The following is a 23,850-nucleotide window of genomic DNA, read 5'->3' on the forward strand; positions in this document are numbered from 1 at the left end:
AGCCCGTTCTGGAACCAGGTAGGGCATGTAAAGAGACGTCACGAAGGGGGATGAGCTCGTGGTCCTGAGTCCCCTGGACTCCAGCTGGGCCACCGCCAGCACGCGGGAGAATCTCCTCGAGTCCTCCTTCACTGTACCCCCGCGGAGGAGGGGACAGTGGCAACAAGTCCTGGGGAGACTCAGGAAAAGCCACCAGCTGCGCCCCCTTTCGGTTGACTGTGTTCCACGTGGGATGCAGTGCGGGGCTGCAGCGACTGGGGACGGAGGAGAGCGGGGTGAGCACGGGCTGAGCCCTGGTCTGTCCCCAGCCCTGCGCAGGTGCTGGAGCCCAGCATCTCCACGCTCGGGGCACAGGTGGCGTCCGAGCTGTGCGACCCTGCGGGGACAGGCCTGCCTGCAGGCTGAGGCCGCCGGCCCCGCTCCGGGTCTCGGCTGGGCCCCCCTCACTCACTACCGGGGGACAGGTCTCCACTACCTGGCGGAGCTGCTTTGGAGTTGGAGCTGACACTGCATTTTCCAGAATCCCCTCTGGGTACTTGCAACTTTGTTTCCCGTGGCCAAGCAGCTGGGCTAAATACCTAAAACCTCTCTCGAAAAACGTGTGCATCATCCAGAAAGCACTGAACCCCTCGTCCTCCGCAGAAGGTCGCTGTAAACAGTGGGCTCAACTCGGCCGCGAGAAGACGGCACGTGTGCGGTCGTGCTCATTGAGGCCACGCCTGCAGGGACGTTCCACGTGGCCCAGGCAGGAGCTATTAGGAGGCACAGCGGCTTCCTATTTTGGGGTTGACTGTTGAGCGTTAAGGTAAACGGAAAGGGGAGCTTCACCTGAAGCTCTCTTGTGCCATTTGAAGGCTGTCCAGATGGGGGCCCAGGCGACAGGAGGCGTGACTCCACCTCCACCTGGCGGGCGGCCCAGGTGCGACCAGGCAAAGCCTCAAGGCCACTCTGGGCCTCATCTTTAAAGAAGTGTCTTCACAGTGCAGACGGGGTCGAGGCAGCTCCAACACAGATGTTGCCAGGCCTTCATTCACTACTTTTAAAGCAGGGTTTTCTGGAAACCAATAAGCGCTCGGATAGATGGCACCAAAGGGCACCCCCTGTGAGGCCCTGTCTTCTTCCAGGTAGGAGAGGCGCTAAGCCTAGCCGGGATTTTTGGCAAACCATCGCTTTCGAAATGTCAAAATAAGATGATTGTCTACATCATTGCTGACTCACGCTTTCCAGTTTGAAGAAGAGCCCTCACTGAAAAGATTCCCCTGGGTCTCACAAGGTGAGGCTGTCCTGACAGGTCCGGCTGGATTACCTTAGTCTTGGTACCCAGCAGTCTGTGGAAGGATTCATGGCAACTGATGTTGGGATAGCATGTGAAAGCTGTGGTGAAAAAGAAAAGTATACGGGGTGTGGGAGAGGGAAACATGTTTCCCTTTTCTTTCCCAACGGGAAGAAAACCCCTTTGGATTATGAATTTTTTAAAGAATGCATTGAAAGCTTGAAATTAATTCTTCATATATTATTACCTGGACTCTCTTTGGGTCATCCATGAAGATTATGAAATAGCAACTAAAGACCAAGATCAATCTCCAGGGTTTGATCCCTGGACTTCCTGAGTGAATAAACCATACAGGAGAATGCTGAAATCTCAGGGTATGTGCATCTCGGCCTCTGGGAAGCGATGCTATTTTTCTAAGATAAAGAATAACATCCATCGACAGATGAATGGATAAAGAAGATGTGGTTCGTATATATACAATGGAATATTACTCAGCCATAAAAAATGAAATAACGCTATTTGCAGCAACATGGATGGACCTAGAGATGATCATCCTCAGTGAAATAAGTCAGAAAGAGAAAGACAAATACGATATATATCACATCACTTATATGTGGAATCTAAAAAACGGACACAAATGAACTTATTTACAAAACGGAAATAGATCCACAGACACAGAAAACAAACTTACGGTTACCAAAGGGGAAAGGTTGGGGGGAGGGATAAATTAGGAGTTTGGGATTAACAAATACACACTACTATATATAAAATAGATAACCAACAAGGACCTACTGTAGAGCACAGGGAGCTTTACTCAATACTCTGTAATAACCTAAATGGGAAAAGAATCTGAAAAAGAATACATACATGTACATGTATAACTGGATCACTTCGTTGTACACCTGAAACACAACATTGTAAATCAACTGTATTCCAGTATAAAATAAAAATTAAAAAAAAAGAATAACAGCCCTCAGGGGGTTGTTGAATCCCCTAAAAATCTAATGCAGAACTGACAGGCAGGGAGACGGGGCGTGGCTTCCATCAGATTATCAGAGGCCTGAAGGAGACGTGCCATTGTTAGCCCGACACCCATTTCTTCCCTCCCCTACTGAGCGACACCCCAGCTTCCCACACGGATGGATCCTGTTGATCCAAGACTAAACCCATCCACCACGGCATTTTCCTGACTGTAGGACTCGCTCAGGATGGTCCCATCAAGGAAAAGAGGCGCTTGTTAACTGGTTATCTGGAAAAAACTCTCCGTTTCCCATTGGTTGAGAACGAAGTTGCACATGGGGTGACCTCCCTGTGATCACGACAGGGTTTGGGGCAGAGTGAGTATAAAGCGTTGGTGCAAAGGGAAAGTGAGACAGGCTGGGACCTGGGACCCTTGGCTGCAGTGCTTGCACCTGGACACACCTCTCTGAGCAACAAAATACAAAGAAACCATATGGAACTAAAAATAACTGCACGCACGTGCAGTCGGGGCAAATTTCAGACAACAAAATACAAAAAGACCAAAAAACCCAACTGCCAATTCTGAAAAGCCGAGAGCAAAAGCAGGGTCCTGCGCGTGCCCCCTGCACTCAACACCATCAAAGGGGCGGGCAGACCACCTAAGCCACGCCTCCAGCCCGACCCCTGGACACACCCCTACCTTCTCTCCATATAAGGAACCAGGTCACGGATCCAGCAAGCAAGGAAACCTGTTGTTTGTTCTCACTCCCCACCCCGGCTGCAGCAGGGGCCCCAATAAAGCCTTGCCTGAATTTCTTGTCTGGCCTCTGACCAATTTCTATTGATCAAGGAAGGCCAAGAACCCTGGTCGGTAACAAAAGGATGGAAAGAAACCGGGTCCTTGATGACATTCCTGGCTAGGGATCTGCCACCCAGGGCTGCCCTGCAGCAGGACGGCATGTGAGGCGAGCCAGGGACTTTGCCCATCCTGACGGGGCCTGTGTTGTCTGCAAGTGAAGCAGCTCTACTGACATGAAGAGCTCTTGTTCCAAAATAGCTAAGAACCACTGGCCCAAGGACAGATTCAAGGAACCAAGAGTGTCTGCTCAGGAGAGAGCAGGGAGAGTGAACTGAAGGGACAGGGGTGACAGAGGGATGGAACTTGGCCTTTCATTCTTGACCTTGTGACCTTGAGGTACACCTAGTGGTTATTTTTTAAAGCACACTTTCGGATGTAATCTGTAATAGTAATCTGGGTTTTATCACCCTCTCCATTCCTGTAGGCAGCATATATTATCTCTACTCGCTGAATAGACCCATTAGGTCTTGCCTGAGGGGACCACATTCCCCACAGGAGCGTGCCATGAGCCCCCCAGGGCTGGAGGGCAGCTCACCGTCAGCCCAGCGTTCTGAGCCTGCACGTGTGGCTGCTCAGTGCTACTTTGCAAGGCAGTTACTAACCTACGATTTTCTTTTCTCCTCAAAAATGGTGTGAGGCCACTATAAGAAAACCTTCGTGTATTGGAAGTTGTTCTAGGGTGGGGTTGAGGGGTGACCTTCAAACACTCTGGGATGAAATATGCATGTCCCAGGACAGCCCTGCTTAGGGGAGGAATCCTGGGGACATATAAACTTTGTGTCTGCATGAACACACTGCACAGACCTGGATGAAGAAAGGTCAATAGTCTCTCGACTCATAGGATCTCAGTCTATAGCTGTTTCTGGTAAGTGAGGCCTTCAATGGCTCCCTGTGGCCGCATCACAAGTCATACGATTTGGCCCTTACCTACTGATCCAACCTAACTTCTCAGCACCGTGCTGGGCTCTCAGCCCTTCATACTGAACTTTTCACTGTGCCCGGAGAACGCATTACATCTACTGAGTCATTCCCTGCAGCCAGAATCCCCTTGCCCCGCTTCACCCCCTGGTAACAAATTTTAGTTTGCACTGCATTCTCCTGGCAACCTCTCCATCACTCTGTTAAAACACTTTTCCTCTGTATTCCCATCTCTAGCTACTCATCTGCCATCATTCCATTACTCTTTTTCTACTTTTTAACTGCCCAGGATGATCTCTGGCAAGATGCAAGGACTCAGTATATGCTCTTGCCTGGATTAGCATCACCACGAAGGCATCTCTGGGTGAGCAAACACATATGAGCAACCCTGTGGGGAAAACTCTCAGAAGCTCTGCTTTTATCCAAGCTGACCCCTGGAGATTAGGAGGCAATCGCACCAAGGTTCCATCAGAGAAACCCCTTTTTACAATGTGATCTTCAACAACAGGATATGCCCACTCACAGGCATTTAAAAAATATCAGGATACTACTTGCTCAGCAGATGTTTTGTGCAAAACGTTTGTAAGAGTTTGCACATAAATGGTAATGGTTTATAGAAGAAAAAAAATTACGGGAGTATTACATCCTGCACTGCTCACAGATGGTTGTTGACCAAAACTTTTAAGAGAACAAATTATAAACGTCACTGTAAACTCTAGGGTTGGTTTTTTTGTTGTTACTTCATTTTCTTTTGTTGTTCCTATAAATGGTAGAAAATAGATGTTCTTTTGCACAGCAAAGGAAGCCATCGACAAAATGAAAAGACAACCTACTGAGTGGGAGAAAATATTTGCAAATGATATGAATGATAAGGGGTGAATATCCAAAATATATAAACAGCACATACAACTCAATATCAAAAAACAAAGAACCCAATTAAAAAATAGGCAGAAGACCGGAACAGACATTTTTCCAGAGAAGGTATGCAGATGGCCAACAGACACAGGAAAAAATGCTCAACACTGTAATCACCAGGGAAGTGCAAATCAAAACCACAATGAGCTATCACCTCACCCCTGTTAGGATGACAGTCATCAAAAGGACAATAAATAACAAGTGTTGGTGAGGAGGTGGAGCAAATGGAATACTTGTGTACTGTTGGTGGGAATGTAAATTGGTGCAGCCACTATGGATAACAGTACGGAGGTTCCTGAAAAAATTAAAAATAGAACTACCACATGACCCAGCAATCCCACTACTGGGTATATATCCAAAGGAAATGAAAAGACTAATTAGAAAAGATGAATGCACCCCAATGTTCACAGAAGCATTATTTACAATAGCTAAGATATGGAAGCAACCTAAGTACCCACCAACAGATGACTGGATTAAGAAGATGTGATGTACGTACACACACACACACACACACACACACACACAATGAAATATTACTGAGCCATAAAAAGAATGAAATTCTGTCATTTGAAGCAACCATGCATGGACCTAGAGAATATTATGCTTAGTGAAATGAGTCAGACAGAGAAAGACAAATACTGTATGATATCACTTATATGTGGAATCTACAAAATAATACAAATGAATGTATACAGCAAAATAGAAACAGACTCATAGATACAGAAAACAATCTAGTGGCTCCCGGTGGGGAGAGGGGAGGTGGGAGGGGCAAGATAGGGGTATGGGGATTAAGAGACACAAACTACTATGTATAAAATAAATAGGGCTTCCCTGGTGGCGCAGTGGTCGAGAGTCTGCCTGCCAATGCAGGGGACACGGGTTTGAGCCCTGGTCTGGGAAGATCCCACATGCCGCGGAGCAACTGGGCCCGTGAGCCACAATTACTGAGCCTGCGCGTCTGGAGCCTGTGCTCCGCAACAAGAGAGGCCGCGACAGTGAGAGGCCCGCGCACCGCGATGAAGAGTGGCCCCCGCTCACCGCAACTAGAGAAAGCCCTCGCACAGAAACGAAGACCCAACACAGCCAAAAATAAATAAATAAATAAATAAATTTAAAAAGTTTTTTTAAATAAAAATAAAATGAATAAGCAACAAGGATATACTGTACAGCACAGGGAATTATAGCCATTGTCTTGTAATAACTTTAAATGGAGTATAATCTATAAAAATATTGAATCACTCTGTTGTACACCTGAAACTAATATTATAAACCAACCACTTCAATAAAAAATAGAAATAGATGATCTATTGTTGTTCTTGTAAATGGTAGAGGTAGATGAGAAATGCTGGTTGAGTATACGTGTGTGTGTATGTGCACCTAATGTGCATATCAGTCAGTTGTTAGGTATGTGAAAATATCTGCTGCTGACGTGAACACGAAAGCAGCACAGAAAATCCAAATGGATGAACAGCAGGTGCATCTCCAAGCCTACCTGCTGTGTCTACTGATGTCATAGGCTGGGCACGCTCCAGCAGGGCTATAAAAGAACAAGACTCAGAAACCATGAAACCGCTGCAGAGCAGAAGCTGCTGCGTTCAAGAAAGAAACGAAGGCAGGGAACACAGCAGTGACACAGCTATGAGGTAAACCTGATGGAATGATGTGGTTTTGTCCTTTGAGAATATTACACAAAAAGGAAGAAGTAGAAAAAGTCGCCTGTAAGGATCAAAGAAGAAAGGAGGAAAGGAGGGCGTCTGCTGGGCTGAGCAGGCGGATTTCCTCAAGATGCTCAAGACAGTTCCTCATCTGGAATCAGATGGCGCACTTTGCCCGTAGACAGTCTTTACAAAACAGCATAGGTACAAATCAGTTGCTTCTGAGGACGAAAGGGTGTTTTCATTGCCCAACGCTGAAGAAGCTCAAGCAAAAAACCTTGAAGGACGGCAGAAACGTGGTCCTCAGCCATCGGACGGCACGATTTACAGATGCAAGAAGCAGAGGCCAGAATGGAGTGAAAATGTAGCTGCAGCGTTTCCCTGGGTTATCAAATAAGAAGCTCACTTGGATTTTACTTTGGAAAGTCGCTGGGTCTCAAAAGCTCCAGGACAAAGAATATCTGTGATGTTGGTCAAAGAATGCAGCATGGTGGCCACCGGACCTGCACACAGCCCAGCCAGACATCTCTGCTATCGAGTGCTTTAGCATCTTTCATCTGCTGCAAGAAAGACTGAAAGATGCTGCCTGGATGGGACAGGCAGAGGGCTTGGTCTCCTGTTTTCTACATGTTTGCGATGGCGAAAAATGCACCGGAGCCCAGAGTTCCACGTGACAAAAGTGCTTCCAGCAAGTTCCTGTCCTGTGTGCTTTTTAAAAAAGCAAATGCTTTCTGTATAGGTAACACAGAGCCAGGAAGACAAAAGGTCTGGGTGATATATCAATGCCTTAATGAACAAAACAACTATCATTCGAGAAATACCTTGAATACCTAAAATTCATGACTACTTCTGATGAATGGGCAAAAAGAAATATATGGTAGAATTTAAATTTTTAAAATTTCATTAATAATGAAAAGTTGTATTTATCAGTAAATTAAATGAGTGCATCTAAAACTCTTGCCTAAATTTTACTTTTTAATTTAAATACCAAAACTTCAAGTTATTCATTTTATATTACTAAATTAGATTTATAAGTAATATTGAAGTAATTGTGTTTTACTCTCTCTAAAGCATATAGTCTTATAAACACTTTAAGTTTTTTGCAGAATATATGCATCTGGATTTGGTGATTGAATTGAAATACAAGGATAATATATGCTTTTAAGGTTACTGTTTACTAGTTTTTCAAACCATAGTCTAAATCACAGTCTCTATACCTTAAATATTTTAAAAATATTTAACTAAAATAAGCACATATAAATATTTCCTATAATTCATATTAAATCATTTTTATTTATTTATTATTTTATTTATTTATTTTTGGCTGCACTGTGTCTTCCTTGCTGCATGCGGGCTTTCTCTAGTTGCGGTGAGCGGGGGCTACTCTTTGTTGCAGTGCACAGGCTTCTCACTGCGGTGGCTTCTCTTGTTGCAGAGCATGGGCTCTAGGCACTCAGGCTTCAGTAGTTGTGGCACATAGGCTCAGTAGTTGTGGCACATGGGCTCTAGAGCGCAGGCTCAGTAGTTGTGGTGCATGGGCTTAGTTGCTCCATGGCATGTGGGATCTTCCCAAACCAGGGCTCGAACCCGTGTCCCCTGCATTGGCAGGCGGATTCTCAACCACTGTGCCACCAGGCAAGCCCCATATTAAATCTTAATATATCAGAAACCACAAATGTTTCAAGTTAACTTGCTTCCCGAAAGTTCTCACATTAAAGGTTCTTTTTTAAAATTTATTTATTTATATTTCTTTATTTTTGGCTGCGTTGGGTCTTCGTTGCTGCGTGCGGGCTTTCTCTAGTTGCGGCGAGTGGGGGCTACTCTTCATTGCAGTGTGCGGGCTTCTCATTGCAGTGGCTTCTTTTGTTGCGGAGCATGGGCTCTAGGTGCGTGGGCTTCAGTAGTTGTGGCACGCGGGCTGAGTAGCTGTGGCTCACGGGCTCTAGAGCGCAGGCTCAGTAGTTGTGGTGCACGGGCTTAGTTGCTCCATGGCATGTGGGATCTTCCCGGACCAGGACTAGAACCCGTGCCCCCTGCATTGGCAGGTGGATTCTTTTTTTTTTTTTTTTTTTTTAGTTTTATTTATGTATTTATTTATGGCTGTGTTGGGTCTTCGTTTCTGCGTGAGGGCTTTCTCCAGTTGCGGCAAGCGGGGGCCACTCTTCATCGCGGTGCACGGGCCTCTCACTATTGCGGCCTCTCCCGTTGCGGAGCACAGGCTCCAGATGCGCAGGCTCAGTAGTTGTGGCTCACGGGCCCAGTTGCTCCGCGGCATGTGGGATCCTCCCAGACCAGGGCTCGAACCCGTGTCCCCTGCATTGGCAGGCAGATTCTCAACCACTGTGCCACCAGGGAAATCCTAAAGGTTCTTATAGTTGATCTTACGTATCAGTCACTTATTAGAAAGGTTGTAACTATATATCGCTATTTTTAAAAAAGCATTCTTATGTGTCCATTCATGTAACATAATAGTGACAATGAGCCTATTCGGCTCTGAGTGCTTTGCTTGACCCCTGTTCCTGTCTGCAGTCAATTCTGCAACGAGAGCAATCAATTTATCACGATGCTATTTTAGAGAGTTTAGTGCTTACAGAAGCTGTTGGTTGCTTCTTTATATGACTTGTACATTTTTGATAAGAAATATAAGCAAATTTATATTATTTATATGTTATGTGTTCTTTATATTTATATATTATTTAATAATTATAAAATCATTATGTAATTGTTTAATATTATATATTAATATTATTTTATATATTAATTTAAGCAAATGAATCATTATATTAAATATAATAAAGAAAAAAAGAAAAACTGTCTGAGGTTACCAGGTGAACTGTGAAACCCTTAAATTTGGCAACTAAGTTTTGTACATCGAGGCTTTTCTAGGTACAACCCAAAAGAAAGTAGAGACAAACTGGATATAGAGATAAGACATCTGTCCTCCCTAAGATACTAATTTCAGATTTTTGTCATTTTGAAAATCATCTCAGTGTCACCACTGATTGACTTTAAAACAAATACATGTGTTAATTTGAATTTTTATAATAAATTCATACTAATAAATACCTTCCATTTTATATTTTGGTATTTTACTTAACTTTTTAATTTAGGTATGGTATTCCATGGCTTTAAAACATCACGGTAATCACGTGTTCAAGAAAACCGGGTCCTGCATTCCCCTTGCTTACACCCTTCCCGTGGCTCTGGTGGCTGAAACCCTGGTCCCCTGGGCTGGCTCACAAAACCCCAAGGGACCGAGTGGCGTGGGCCCCGCCGCCGCCTAGAAGACTCTGCCCGCACCTCGGAGGCACTGGCCAGACCAGGCGGGCCCCCTTGGCCTTCCCACCAGCCCTCTCTGCAGCCAGCAGGGCTCCTTCCCCAGATCTCCGTCTGGGTGGCCGCGTGTACTGTTTTTATTTGGGTCTCGGTAAGTGCCATCCTGGGAGGCCTTCCTGCCCACTCCAGCCCGGCCAGTCATGCCCCAGGACAGAGCTCTGCCTCACTTTCCTCATTTTCTCCTGTTCATTCACGTGTTCCGTCTGTTACCTTCACGGGACCACGTGAGCCCCAGCACAGCGGGGACCTGTCTCTCTCGTTCCGAGCTACGCCCTGGCCTGGCCCGCCCTCGCTTACGATTCGGCCCCGATTAAGACATCACTGGTTCTATTCGCTATGCAGCCAACGTGGTGACTCATTAGCAAGTGTGAACTCCCAGTTACCGCCGCTGACCACGCCCTGAACCGATCCTAATTACTAGAGAGAGAATAAACACTGAAGATCCCTTTTTCCACTGCCTTGTTAGGAAGACTTCGCTGGGCTCCCTGAGTGGCTGAAAACCGAGGCGCCATGGTTAGCAGTCGTTCCTGTGTCCTGTGTCCTGTGTCCTGGCCCAGGGAAGGATTTACTATCATGAGACACAAATAAATCTATCGCTAAATGCAGTGATGCCCGCTACGGTGACCATCTCCTAGCTGGAACTTTTACATGTTCTCCACGTTCTTCTCAACCACAAGGCCAATGATGTCATATTCACCTGAGACCACATGGGCCTAGACTGGCCTTCCAAGTGCCAGCCAGCTACAGAGATGGGGGCCACCTCACCTGACACCACCGACCACACCTGGGACCCGGGCGATGTGTTCAGAGTAGTGTTGGGGCAGAAGCAGACATCGGCCATGAATGCAAAACGTCCAGCAGCACGCCTCAACTTCTCCTTCCCTCCGACAGTCCAGTACGACCAGGGGATTCAGTAATCGTCGTGCACGCACTACAAAAACCACTCTGTACCCGTACTTTCAGGGTGTCAGAAAGTCTACACTTCTTTCCTCGGCCTCCCCAAGAACTGACGAATGAAACAGGCTAGAGACTCTGGTTCGTCCTGGAAATTATCTCATTGTGACTCAGTTTCAAAGCGGGTGTTCCTGGTCACCCATTTTCGGCCAGCTGGGATGTTTTGCTCCCCTCCCAGCTGTAGGCAGCGAAGACAGGGGAGACAAACAACTCACCGATAATGAAAGAAAAGCAATTAGCCAAGATCTTCTAAGAATTTCCCAAAGAACTAATCCCTGCTTGCAATGTAAAACATCACTATTCAAATTATATGACCTATACAACAAAAACAAAAATTTCAAGTCGACTTTTGATTGTTTCTATTGTTGCACAAATAGCTTAAATAAAATCAACTTTCAAAAAAAAAAGGATTAAAATATTTCATGTTAGTTTAAAAGGGACGCAGTGAGCCATCAGCACTAGTTACTTACTGACATTAACTTCACGAGTAAAAATGACTTTATCTGCCAACTTTTGGCAGGTGAAGTTGACATTGAGCTAACTTAAGTCATAATCCAAAAAATAAATGTATTCAAGTCATCTGAGAAATAGGATGAGGACTGTTGCCAGCAAACCACTGACCAACACCGAATCTGTCACCCCTGTCACCTCCCTACATTGCAAGGAAACAGAGTTCCTTCCCGGCCCTCTCCAGGCGTCCTGTAAAAAGGCTGTCATCGTTCATCAAGCCGTGGGCAGTGGCCGGGATCTGGGCAGCTTCTAGAGCAGCTAACACACCACTCAAAGGTGGAGGAGAAATCCTTTTCTTGTTTCGAAACAAATGACAAATGGTATTCAGAAAAGTTGTTTCAATTATTAAACACCAGGCCATAACAACCACAAAAAGGCCCTCAGGATGGAACATACGTAAGATAACAGAGCCAATTATTTTTCGTTGACACGGCAGCTTAGGTGTTCATTAATCAAATGCTAATTAGGCCTCTCGCCTCCTTAAGAGTTTATTCCCTCATCCTTTCCTTCCTGTGCCCAGGATGCAAACAGTCCCCAGAAATCCTCACCTGGGTAATCCCATCAGCGCTCCTGTCATTTCACTCTCTCTGTCCCACGAATGCATTTCCTCACCTGTTCTGAGGTTTCCCTGGTCTCGCCTGGGAGTGTTGCTGACTCCCCAGTTGGTGGTTTTCCTGAGAAAGCTCCTCGGTCTCTAAACTAAAATATCTGCCGGACTTAGGCCTTGCCCAAGGTTCTTCCCCACGCGGGATTAAACACACTCAGGTTCTTTTATAGACACGCTGGTCCCCAGTAGGTGATGTTGGCTGGAAGTCACTTTCTCAACAAGTCTGTTCCATGTTCTCTCTACATGTGGGGCCCTAAAGCCACCAGCACCACGACTCTGGCTCCTGCAGAGTTCTGCTCACGACCCCATCAGGCTGGCCGACGGCAGGCCCTGGTCTGCAGCCTCTGATGGGGCTCCCGCCCCCCGGGCAGGTACCCCTCCTGGCCTCCGCTGCTTTCCGGGGACTCTAATGAAGGTCAAATCGGAAATGGAAACACTTGGGTGATTGGCAGTATCTTGGCTTCTTGGAAAGAGGCCTGGACTTAGGAGATGGGGTGCAGCCCCTGTTTAGTTGGGCCACCTGGGCAGGTGAGTCTACCTCCCAAAGGCCAAGCTCCCCCCTCTGCACAGGAGGAAACTGTCATGCGCTGCCCATGGTGATGATCATGACGAGAAAAATCTAATTCTGTTAAGCCCATGGCATTAAAAACAAGGAAGGGGGCACTTCTTGAGATTAAAAGAGACTTAGAAACACAGCCAAAAACATTACGTGTGGACCTCGCCTAGATCCTAAAACAAATCTAATAAAACCCTAAAAAGACAGGGCTGAGACGATCCAGAAGATCTCTTTATGGACTGAGTATCAGCCGATACAGAGGAATGATGGTTAATTATTAGATGTGATAACAGGCACTGGAGTTATAGTGTTTCTATGTCACAACACAAGCAAGGGTAAGATGTATTAGTCATAGACACGTTATAATGTAAGATATTTAGAGCTACATGTTGAAGTATGTAAGGGTGAAATGCTGTCACGCCTGGGATTTGCAAAGAAAAAATAGGGGTGGGGAATTCCCTAGTGGTCCAGTGGCTAATTAGGGCTCTGAGCTGCCATGGCAGGGGGCCCGGGTTCAATCGCTGGTCGGGGAGCTAAGGTCATCCTGCAAGCTACGCAGCATGGCCCACCCCACCCCCCAAAAAATAGGGGCAAAAAGGGGCTAGATGAAGCAGCTGTGGCAAAATCTTGGTAAGTGTTGAATCCGGGCAATGAGTACACAGCAATTCGTTGTCTTCATCTCTCTACTCTCATGTATGTTGAATATCTGAATAATTTAGAAAACTTGATAAATGAATGTACTAAGGGAAGCCCAGGCAGATGTTAGGATAGTGGGAGAAGTCAGACACGAGGGAGCAATGTCAGTGTGTCTGGAGAGGAAGCATTTGTCCTCAGGCCCGGGTCCCTCCAGGACAGGGATCTGACTCCTTTGTCTGTCCACGTCCTCTGGGAAAACCATGTGTGTTCAAAGGGCCAGCGAAACTGAATTGTGATTCTGCTTCTAAGTTAGAGACATAGGGGTGTTAACGCTTTCTGAAAGTCTACATATGCTATAGATTTAACCTGTATTATTTCATTTAAACCTCAAACCAAATTGATGATAAGAAAACTAAAGTTCAGAGACGTTAGTAACTCAGCCAAGGTCACACAGCTCAGTGAGTGGCAGGGCTTGGAGCTCAATTCAGGTCTGTCTCTACAGTCTCTGCTCTTTCCTCAGTTTCATGACACATTGATGGAAAAAATGCAGCTGGAAGTAAAATAAATCTTAACCAGATGTTGGAGGCAGACATTTGCCACCTGGTCTGGAGAGGTTCGCTAAACTGATGCCATAGTTTCCTAACCTTTTAGCTAATAAAATGACTAATAGGTATTTTAGAGGAAAAAAGTGGGAGAAGGGGTGGGAGGGAAACAAAAGGAAGACAGAGCTCACACCCTATACTTTGAGAAAAAAAGTATTTTTCCTGAAATGACATAAGGCTTATATTGGAGAAATAATACACAGTAAAGTTGGTGCATCTCCTGTTTTGGGCCTTGTTTATACTCATCTTCGACTCAGCAGTTGTACCAATTTTGACTTGGAGATATGACGATACCAACACTATTTTAAACATCAAAGGATTTCTGTTTAAAGACCAAAGCATAATGGATATTTTTTAGTTGAGTACACACTCAAAATGTATTGGGAAGTTTTTGTGTTTTCTTTTTTTTTTAATTTATTTTTAATTATTTATTTTTGGCTGTGTTGGGTCTTCGTTGCTGCGTGCAGGCTTTTCTCTAGTTGCAGCAAGCGGGGGCTACTCTTTGTTGCGGTGTGCGGGCTTCTCATTGCGATGGCTTCTCTTGTTGCAGAGCACGGGCTCTAGGCACGTGGGCTCCAGTGATTGTGGCACGCAGGCTCAGTAGTTGTGGCTCGCGGGCTCTAGAGCGCAGGCTCAGTAGTTGTGGCTCGCGGGCTCAGTAGTTGTGGTGCACGGGCTCAGTAGTTGTGCCTCGCGGGCTCTAGAGAGCAGGCTCAGTAGTTGTGGCGCATGGGCTTAGTTGCTCTGCGGCATGTGGCATCTTCCCGGACCAGGGCTCGAACCCGTGTCCCCTGCATTGGCAGGCGGATTCTTAACCACTGCGCCACCAGGGAAGCCCTGTGTTTTCTTTTTAATGTAATTGGTTTCAAAAGAGCCTGGGAGAGTACGGCCTGGTCGGGGGGAGCGGACAAGCTTTCCTTTGTCTGAAAATCTTGCTGATGTGTTTCAGGCTCTGACTCTGGCTGTTGGCAGATAACACTCCGTGAGGAGGCCCAGATCATCAGTGAGGACAGCACCCTGGCCGTGTGGAGTAGCCTTGATGGAATGGAAGCTGGGTGGACACAGGCTGTGGCCCAGACGGAGGAGCAGATCAGATTCCTCTGGAATTCCCGAGAGGTGGGCGGCCGTCTAGATTTCCCCGTGAGCGCTGGCTCAGGAGGGGGAGGGCGGGGGGGTGGGCAGGGAGCCTGTGCATCAATGTTCACAAAGGATAGAAAACCACACGGGGGATGCAGTGATGGCTCATGGCCCGGGGAGGACCAGCCGCATGGCTTCCTTTACCCAGGGCTCAGCATAAGCTGTACTCAGGGAAAGCACTAAAGCGAAAGAGAATCCCACTGCCTTGCTGGCCCAAGGCAGGGGCAGCAACCAGAACTCTTGACCTTGAAACTGGAGAAAATCAGCACAGGGCCCACCCCATTCCCCTCCCACCAACTATGATGAACAGAAAGAAGGTCTGGAACAAGACAAGGGTCTCCTTGTTGTTTATCCAGACTAAGCATAACTGGGAAACTAGGTGTTTTCATCTAATACATTCAACCTTTTTTCTCGCTTTGATGAAACACCTAAAAGACCAGGACACCCCCCTACCACACACCAAGGAAGAAAAAAAGTTTAAGGGGAAAAACTTAGTTTGTTATCTTACGTGACATTTTAGGCGTTTGTTTGAATTATATCTGTAAAGTAAGTGAGCATTGGTAGATTTTCTTCCAGCAGAAAAAAAAAAAATGAGTTACACGTTGGGAATAAAGAGGGATGGATGAACAACAAGGTCCTACTGTATAGCACAGGGAACTATATTCAATATCCTGAGATAGACCATAATGGAAAATATAAAAAAGAATGGATGTATATGTATAACTGAGTCACTTTGCTATACAGCAGAAATTAACACGACATTGTAAATCAACTGTGCTTCAATTATATTAAAAAAAAGGAATAAAGAGAGAAAAAATATTACCAAATATTGAAACAAGGAATTCTTCCGCTTAGCTCATTTTTCAGATGGTACAAAGTAATGGTGTGCATGACAGACTCTGCTCCACAGACAGAACAGTAGGGCTGTCTCCTGGGAAAGATCACGGGGAAGATGGTTTGGGGAAAGGTATTCTGAACAATCTAAATACCACTAAGTGTCCAGCATCTCTAAGCTACACAAACTACACAGCGAGAAAAGTGCTCCACCCAGAAAAAAACAAACTAAAAATCAAGAAAACCCATTTTTGTTCATTCCCTTGGTATTTCTTACTTCATGATATTTTCTAGATACCTAATTCCCCTTCTCATTATCAGCTTGTTTTCTCTAAGTCATGAGAACGGGCTGATTTATGCCCAAAGGACACAGGTTAATTTTGGAAGCCGATTTACTCATGAGAAAGGGCAGAAGCCGGTTCATGAAATTTTAAGGTTTATCAAAATCGTGAAAAAGTTTGGGGGCTTAATAAGATCAATAAAATGTTCAAGTATTTTACCGAATGAATTAAGGGCACATAGGGACACTTAAGCATCTCCAGCTACCATTTTAAAATGGTCATTTGGCACAAAAGGGGTTTTAGGATTCATGCATAAAGATTTTGGTTCTATTTCTTGTGAGTACATTCCTGAGAAAAACGGCTAGACTATTTGCCAGCTACTTGGATCGGGGTTTTCAGACTTGGCAGGCTGTCCTCGAGGGGCCCTCGGGAAGGGTGTCAGAGCTGAGCCGAGGAACGGCGATGGGCAGGGAGGCAGGATGCCTGGGCACTGGGGCAGTGGGAGGTGGGGAGGAACGGCGATGGGCAGGGAGGCAGGATGCCTGGGCACTGGGGCAGTGGGAGGTGGGGAGGAACGGCGATGGGCAGGGAGGCAGGATGCCTGGGCACTGGGGCAGTGGGAGGTGGGGAGGACCGGCTCCAGGCCGGTTCGTCTCTGCACAGATAGGACCACCTCCCCATCTGCGCTTCCACGTGAGCTCTACTCTCAAGCCACGAGATGAAGGGCCCTGTCACTAGAGGCCAAGCGATGGCCTGTATCCCTCTGTGGCCACTTGCAACAGGAGCAAATGCCCCGGAGCACCAGGTGCACGGAAGCTGCAGGCTCACCTTCCTCTCTTCACCGGACTTTCGTGTTTCCGCTCAGTCAACAAATGTTTACAGAGCTGCCCCTACGTGCCAGACTGACAGCGGGAGAGAGATGCACGGGTGAACCCAGACATCCGACGGGGTGGGGAGTCGGGCACGGGGAGCTGAGAGAAGAGACAGGACACTCAGGGTCTCTCAGAGAGGGAGTCGGTCCCTGACTCTTCGGAAGGCAGGACAGCGCTGCAGAAATCTCTGCCCGCACTCCTGCCCTGGCCACCCCTCCCCCAGCCACCCCTCCCCCAGCCCGCAACAGCTCCGGAATCCAAGCAGGTGATGAAGGAACAATTGTGAGGGCAGAGGCTTCTCCGAAAGAGAGCAGCTGTCTATCCAGGCTGCACATGGACCACCCAGGAGATCTGGGGGCCATTAGGAGGGAGAAGTCAGATGTGCGGGGAGGTGGCACCGAGGACGGTGGGAGGCCTGGGGCCCCTGAACTGGCTTCCTAGGAGCACAGAAGTGAGGCCAGATCCTGGGACAGAGAGAAAGGAGGCCGTGACCCCTCGAGGACCTCCTGCACCCAGCCGTTCACAGACACTCCCATCAACTACCACCGTCGCAAGCGTACAGAGCGCCCACCGAAGAGATCCCAGAACGCAGAAGGCAGGAGACCACGTTTAAACTCTAGCTGTCTTCTGATCCAGCTGAACATGTAAAAGTGAATTTTGAACGGGATAAGTGCATTTAGAAATTACATTCTTTTTGAATCTGCAAAAGCACGTGTGTGTATATACATATACATATGTAGGTGTATAACTGAATCCCTCTGCTGTGCACCTGAAACTAACACACATTGGAAAGCAACGACACCTCAATAAAAAAATAAATAGTTTTTAAAAATTACATTTTTTTAATCAACCACAAGCTCTCTCAAGGCTGACAGCCCACGACACCCTTCAACATCACGACCCTTCTGCCAGACTGAAGCCCAGCCCCCGACGTTCAGCTGGTCTCCACGGGTCAATGTGCTGTCCCACGTCTTGTTCCATAAAACCCTAACACAACACGCCCCCCCACCAGCCGGCCACTCGCCTTCTTCTAGGACAGATGAGGACAGCCTCGTTATAGGCAATCTGTCACCCAAGGCCGCATGGCCCATCAGGGCCAGAATTCAAACGCGGGCTCTGAGCTCTGTGGGCGCACGCGGTCCTCCCCTGCACACGTCCGACTCAAGCCTTTGCCCAGGCGTCTGCCGCAGACATGCCCTCATCCTTCCTGTCCATTACCATCTCCCCGTCCTCAAAGCCCATCCTGTCACCGAGAAAGGCTTCCCGATGTCTAATGGGGAGAAGAGCCCTGCTCACCCTTAGCCTGTGTGGCCTGTGTAACAGTTACACACAGACCACCTTAAAGCCCGGCCCCGCCCGCCCCAGTCCTGACTTGAAGCTTCTTCGGGCAGTGACTCTTTGTCCCGTTGATAGATAACTGCTTACAACAACTAGCACAGCTGCCATACAGTGAATGCTAATGGACTCAACACAGTTAAGTCATAAACACACACAGAAACCACAACTTCTACTCCATACTCGTCAACCCTATACTCTTCAACCCCTTTCCTAAAATATCTAGTCGTTTGAGATAATATTCCGAATACTTCTCAAAATGTTTGGATTGTCTTTCCTAAAAGCAAAATAAAACAAACAAAATGCTTTGTTTTCACTGCTTTGAAAGATGGTACAACAGAATAGAAACAAGACAGAATATAAATATAATAGAAGTATTCAACCTCCAGATTTTTGTTTCTTCAGCAGTTGGCTACAGGGTTCCTTCTAAGCACTGAGAGGAGTCATGCTCATAATTTCCCAGACATTCATGTCCCTAAGGCAGCAAAAGTCTCCTTACTACCCTGCAAATTCTCCTTGGGCCCAGGTCAATTTCCTTTGGTAAATTTTAACCAAATGCAATCTGATAACATTTTAACATAAGCGATTAAACAAAACCTACTCACATGCCCAGCAGTTAGGTGCGGGGGTGCGGGGGTGGGGGGGGGTGGGGGTGGTAGGCTGAGGCTGTATGAGAAAGAAGGGGGGTCAGGAGCCCTTGCATCCCTGGACCAGCCAGTAGGTCACGTGATGCTTTCCCAACACCAGCAGCAAAAAAATAATTCATTAAAAACAAAACAGGGCTTCCCTGGTGGCGCAGTGGTTAGGAATCCGCCTGCCAATGCAGGGGACACGGGTTCGAGCCCTGGTCTGGGAAGATCCCACATGCCGCGGAGCAACTGGGCCCGTGAGCCACAATTGCTGAGCCTGTGCGTCTGGAGCCTGTGCTCCGCAACAAGAGAGGCCGCGATAGTGAGAGGCCCGCGCACCGCGATGAAGAGTGGCCCCCGCTTGCCGCAACTAGAGAAAGCCCTCACACAGAAACGAAGACCCAACACAGCCAAAAATAAATAAAAAAAACAAACAAAAAAAAAAACAAAAAAAACCCCCCGTGTATACCTGAAAAGAACTGTAGCCAAATCTACACAAATAACACGCGTTCTTCAGCCAGCAAACCTTCAGGGCAGATACACTTCAGTGTCATAATTGGGCCTGGTATCAAAAGGCCTGGTTTTTAAACACTCTACTAACACTGCCAACACAGAACTTCCCCTGAAGGTCACAATGCTACTATTTCTATCTTCCGCGCGTGGGCTGTTTTCCCATGTCCAGACCCCACATAAACCCCCATCTCACCCCGGGGGGCAGACCCAGGGACCCAAAAGTCAGATTTCACGTTGCCCCTGGGAGGGCGAGATTTACACCTCACGCAACCCATCTCACACTGCACACCGAGAAGCGGGAAGGAAACCCGGGAACGAAAGGCGGGAGAAAGGAGAGGGGATCCTCGGCACATCGGCCCGGGGCTGCCCACCTCTTTCCGTTACTGTCCCGGAGCATTGCTCTTCCCATCACCCTGGACTTCCTCTCCAGCTCCTGCACCTCCTCCAGCAGTGTTTTTTTGCAGGTGTGCTTGGCCCTGTGTCACAAGGAAGAGACAAGAAGGACATGACACGTGAACTTTTTACACAGCCTTGAAAATGAGCTGCCCCCTTCGTGGGCCACACCTGATGCCCTCTGAGCCGGGCCCAGGCTTGGGGACACCATGGAACATTCACCATCCCCGTGCATGGCAAGGGCTCCACTTCCGCAACCTGGGAAGCACCCCAAGTCCTGCAGAACAGACTCGGGCCATGAGGGTCAGAAGCTGCCCCCCTAAAGAGCACCGCCTGTCACTGCAGAGCTGGCTGAGGCCCCCTGCGTCCAGACAGAAGCCCAGGGTACCTGGAGAGTTGTGGGTCAACCTCTAAAGCTTTTCACTGCAGGACCAAAAACCCCAGAAGATGCTTTAATCCTCACCCTAGTGGATGAATGTGGGTCCCTCGGGCTGCGCCCTGACGGTGAGATCAGGAGCCCGGGGGGGTGGGTGGAGAGCAGTCTTCTCTCTCCTTTTAGGGTGAAAAGAGCCACTGTCGCAGCAGGACTGGGAATTATGATGCCAGAGTTCACAGTCATCGTGCCAAACCCTTGACCAGAAATTTGGGTCAACACAAATACCTGGACACAGATTTCCTTTCTTCTCTTGCAGAGACTTGCCATCAGGGCCCATGTCTGCAGGCCTCGGCGGCGTGAAGCAAGGGATGGGGTAACAAAACGGTCTGGCCTTTCCAGCCGTGTAAACTGCAGATGGGCCCCTCTTCCTGACCTGCAGGAAGAGTTACCTGCACCCTTTCCTGATTAAACTAAGAAATACCTTACAATGTTCCAATAAGTGTCTGATGGCAAAGGTCTTCCTAAAATTGAGATTAAACAGAGAGCAGCTGGTTGGAAACTATACAGGGGAAGAAAGGGCATTTAAGGAGACACAGGTTAGAAAGGGGAAAAGAAAAACTGTAAAAAGCAAGAGGGCCCTAACGGAGCAGCCCAGGGCAGCGTTCCTTCTTCTGAAAAGCTTGTTAGTTTCCATACAAATGCATGTGGGGAGCCCACCAAGTTAGCCGGACTCAGAGACAGAATCATAACAAAACTGAGCGCATCTTCAAGGACGCAGGACAGTGAGATGGAACATTCTGGAGACGTGAGCTGCTCCACGGAAACATGTACTCCCGTCTGCCCCCCACCTTCAAGGGAAGGAAGTCCGTGAAGACAGCGCCCCGTCATCTGCTGACACTCCAAGTTCATCTCCGAGGGAGAATCAGGGCTGAGACTCTGTATATGGGTCAGTCATTAATTTCCCCGGAGGAAACAAGAGAAATGAACCACACAGGTTTTCACACATAATTCCTTAACCACACCAAGCAATGTCCTGAGACTCAGGGGTGTAAAATACTGCAGTTCAAAGCGGAGGTGGCGGAATTTTCATTTAAACAAGAAACGAGAAAACGTTTTAACTTTTTGCTGGAAAGGAGACAGTCAAAAAGAATGTGACAATTGATACTGTTCAATATGAATGAATACGCTGGGCCCAAACTTTACCTTTGAACTCACGGGTTTCTGGGGCTGTATGGATAGAAGCCAGCTGGGTAAACAGCCAGCCCCACTCCACGGGTTCACGCCAGATACATGGGTCCCGTGGAGCGTGTCTGGTTCGTCCTAGAGGATGAGCTTTCTCGCTTCCTGTTTCAGCACTGTCCTCCCTCCCTCGTCCTCCCTTCCTCTGCAGCCTCCTGCCCACAGAGCAAGCAGGGTTCATTAACCCCTAGACCAGCCCCCAACGTTATCCTCTGGGCCGGGGGCTAGGGGGAAGTGTGACACAGAGAAGCAGGCTTGGAACAGGAAGACTGGACCACAGGGCGCAAAGCACTGGACATCTACAGCTTGGGCCAAGAGAAGAGAGAATCTGACCCACTGTGCTGGAGCTGCCGGTTTTCACTCATTCACAAAATTGCCTGAGAGGGAAATAATTTCAGTATCTTGATGCTCCTGGGCGTTGTTCATGTTCCCAGTGGATGAAAATGCATCCATATCCAAGATGGATACCATCCAATTATATAGCATTAATATTTCCAGTAGGCTAGTTCCCGTGAGCCAGCCTGGGAACTTAACCAGTATGAGAACACGGTTAGTCCTTCCGCATGAAGCACTGCAGTACATACAGGGGATTCTAGCAATTTAAAACCATTTTCTCGGGCTTCCCTGGTGGCGCAGTGGTTAAGAATCCACCTGCCAATGCAGGGGACGCGGGTTTGATCTCTGGTCCGGGAAGATCCCACATGCCGTGGAGCAACCAAGCCCGTGAGCCACAATTACTGAGCCTGTGCTCTAGAGCCCGTGCGCCACAACTACTGAGCCCACGAGCCACAACTACTGAAGCCCGTGCGCCTAGAGCCCGTGCTCCGCAACGAGAAGCCACCGCAATGAGAAGCCCGCGCACCGCAACGAAGAGTAGCCCCCCGCTCGCCGCAACTAAAGAAAGCCCGCGCGCTGCAACGAAGCCCCAACGCAGCCAAAAATAAATAATAAATTAATCAATTTTAAAAAATAAAATGGAATAAAATCATTTTCTCAAGAACCTTTACCCAATAAGGCCTTACTTAAAGAAATGATTCTAAGACCTCCCCTGTCAAAGTCTGCATATGAATGGACTAAAGCCTAATACTTATAGGTTTCAAAAGCCAGGCTCTAAGCATTAGCCACTGGCATGGAAATTGGATCTCTCCCATTGCCTGTGGACAGCTGGTTCCCAGGGGTCCAGGACTGCTCACCCAACCCCACGTCAAGAGGCCAGGTGATCACAAAAGGCTCAGGTAGGGGCACTTAGCCCCTGCAAGGGAGTGTGGTAACCCACAGTGAGCCTTCAGATAGAACAGGAGTATCTCCAGGTTATTAGGGATTTTTGAAATAAATAAGTCAGCTTAGAATCTTGAACTTTTCATCTTCTTGTTTCTGAAACTTTTTTCCTGAACTCTTTCTTTCTTTTCTTACGGAAGGAGAGCAAGTCAGAAGGAAATGTTAAATTCTAAATGGGGATGAAAATATAAATACAATGTGCTTCAAAGAAATTAGTCTAGTTAGAAAGTATAAAAAAAAAAAAATCAAGGCCCCGTTGTACACAGGAATTTCTTATTACCTTTTATTTCCATTGAACTGCCTATCTGGGATTATAAAAAGGAAATGAAGTCATTCTGGACTTGCTGAATGCATCGTGTGCTGACTGGTAAGGTACAAGAGATACAGCTAGACAAAAGGAGATGGGTTCCTAAGTTCCGTGGCCTTGAGCTTTATATTATTTTTATAGAGCAACATAAATGAATTTCTCCTCGATGAGCGTTAAGTACATGGCAGCTTACCTAAAAATGCTGTCATAGGTAAACATTTTGGAAGCACGTAAGCTAAAGGATATTAAAATAGTTCTGGGCAATTTAAACTTCATGCATATAATAAAAATATTCATTAGCCAGGTATCACATATAATCAATCAGTTATTTTAATAAAAGATGTGTTAGTTTGGTCCCTCATGAAAATTCTGGTTAACAGGATAACAGAGGAGGTATTACACGGTGTCCAAATCTGACTTAAGATAGTCTAATAATGGCTCTTCACTGGGAAATTTGAGAGACTAAATGGAAAAAATGACCGAGTTACCTCATGCTGTTTTGTTTCCTTACTGTTAACAATGCAGGTCCTGAAATGGGAGAGAGACTGGGCAAGGAAAGAGGGAAAATGCAGGAAGACAGAGCAAACCAGAGCGTACAGAAATGTATGTGAAAAGGCAGGCCTGCCTTTTAAAAGGAATTTAAAAGCTCTTTCAAAATAGAGTTAGCCACCAAAATTCAAAACCAAACCAAAAAGCCTTAAGATTGGTTCAAGGCGGGACTTCCCTGGCGGTCCAGCGGTTAAGACTCCGCGCTCCCAAAGCAGGGGACCCGGGATCTGATCCCTGGTCGGGGAACTAGACCCCGCATGCTGCAACTAAAGATCCTGCACGTGGCAATGAAGATCCCGCGTGCCGCATCTAAGACCCGGCGCAAC

At 47.2% G+C, this 23,850-nt stretch overlaps 1 protein-coding gene across 3 annotated transcripts in view; it reads right to left on the reverse strand.

Annotated features, from left to right (window-relative positions):
* LOC309647806 (phospholipid-transporting ATPase IB) overlaps positions 1-23,850 on the reverse strand; it is a 546,353-nt gene that overhangs the window by 25,933 nt on the left and 496,570 nt on the right. For 2 of the 3 annotated variants that reach the window (XM_082435527.1, XM_082435525.1), the window contains exon 35: positions 19,754-19,858. The exons of the other annotated variant lie outside the window; for it this stretch is intronic. In XM_082435527.1, coding sequence (XP_082291653.1) covers positions 19,754-19,858 — 105 coding nt within the window. The remainder of the gene's footprint in view (positions 1-19,753; positions 19,859-23,850) is intronic. 3 annotated transcript variants of the gene reach the window in all.

This window comes from Balaenoptera physalus (genome assembly GCF_965194825.1).
Source record: "Balaenoptera physalus genome assembly, chromosome: 18".
NCBI lineage: Eukaryota > Metazoa > Chordata > Mammalia > Artiodactyla > Balaenopteridae > Balaenoptera > Balaenoptera physalus.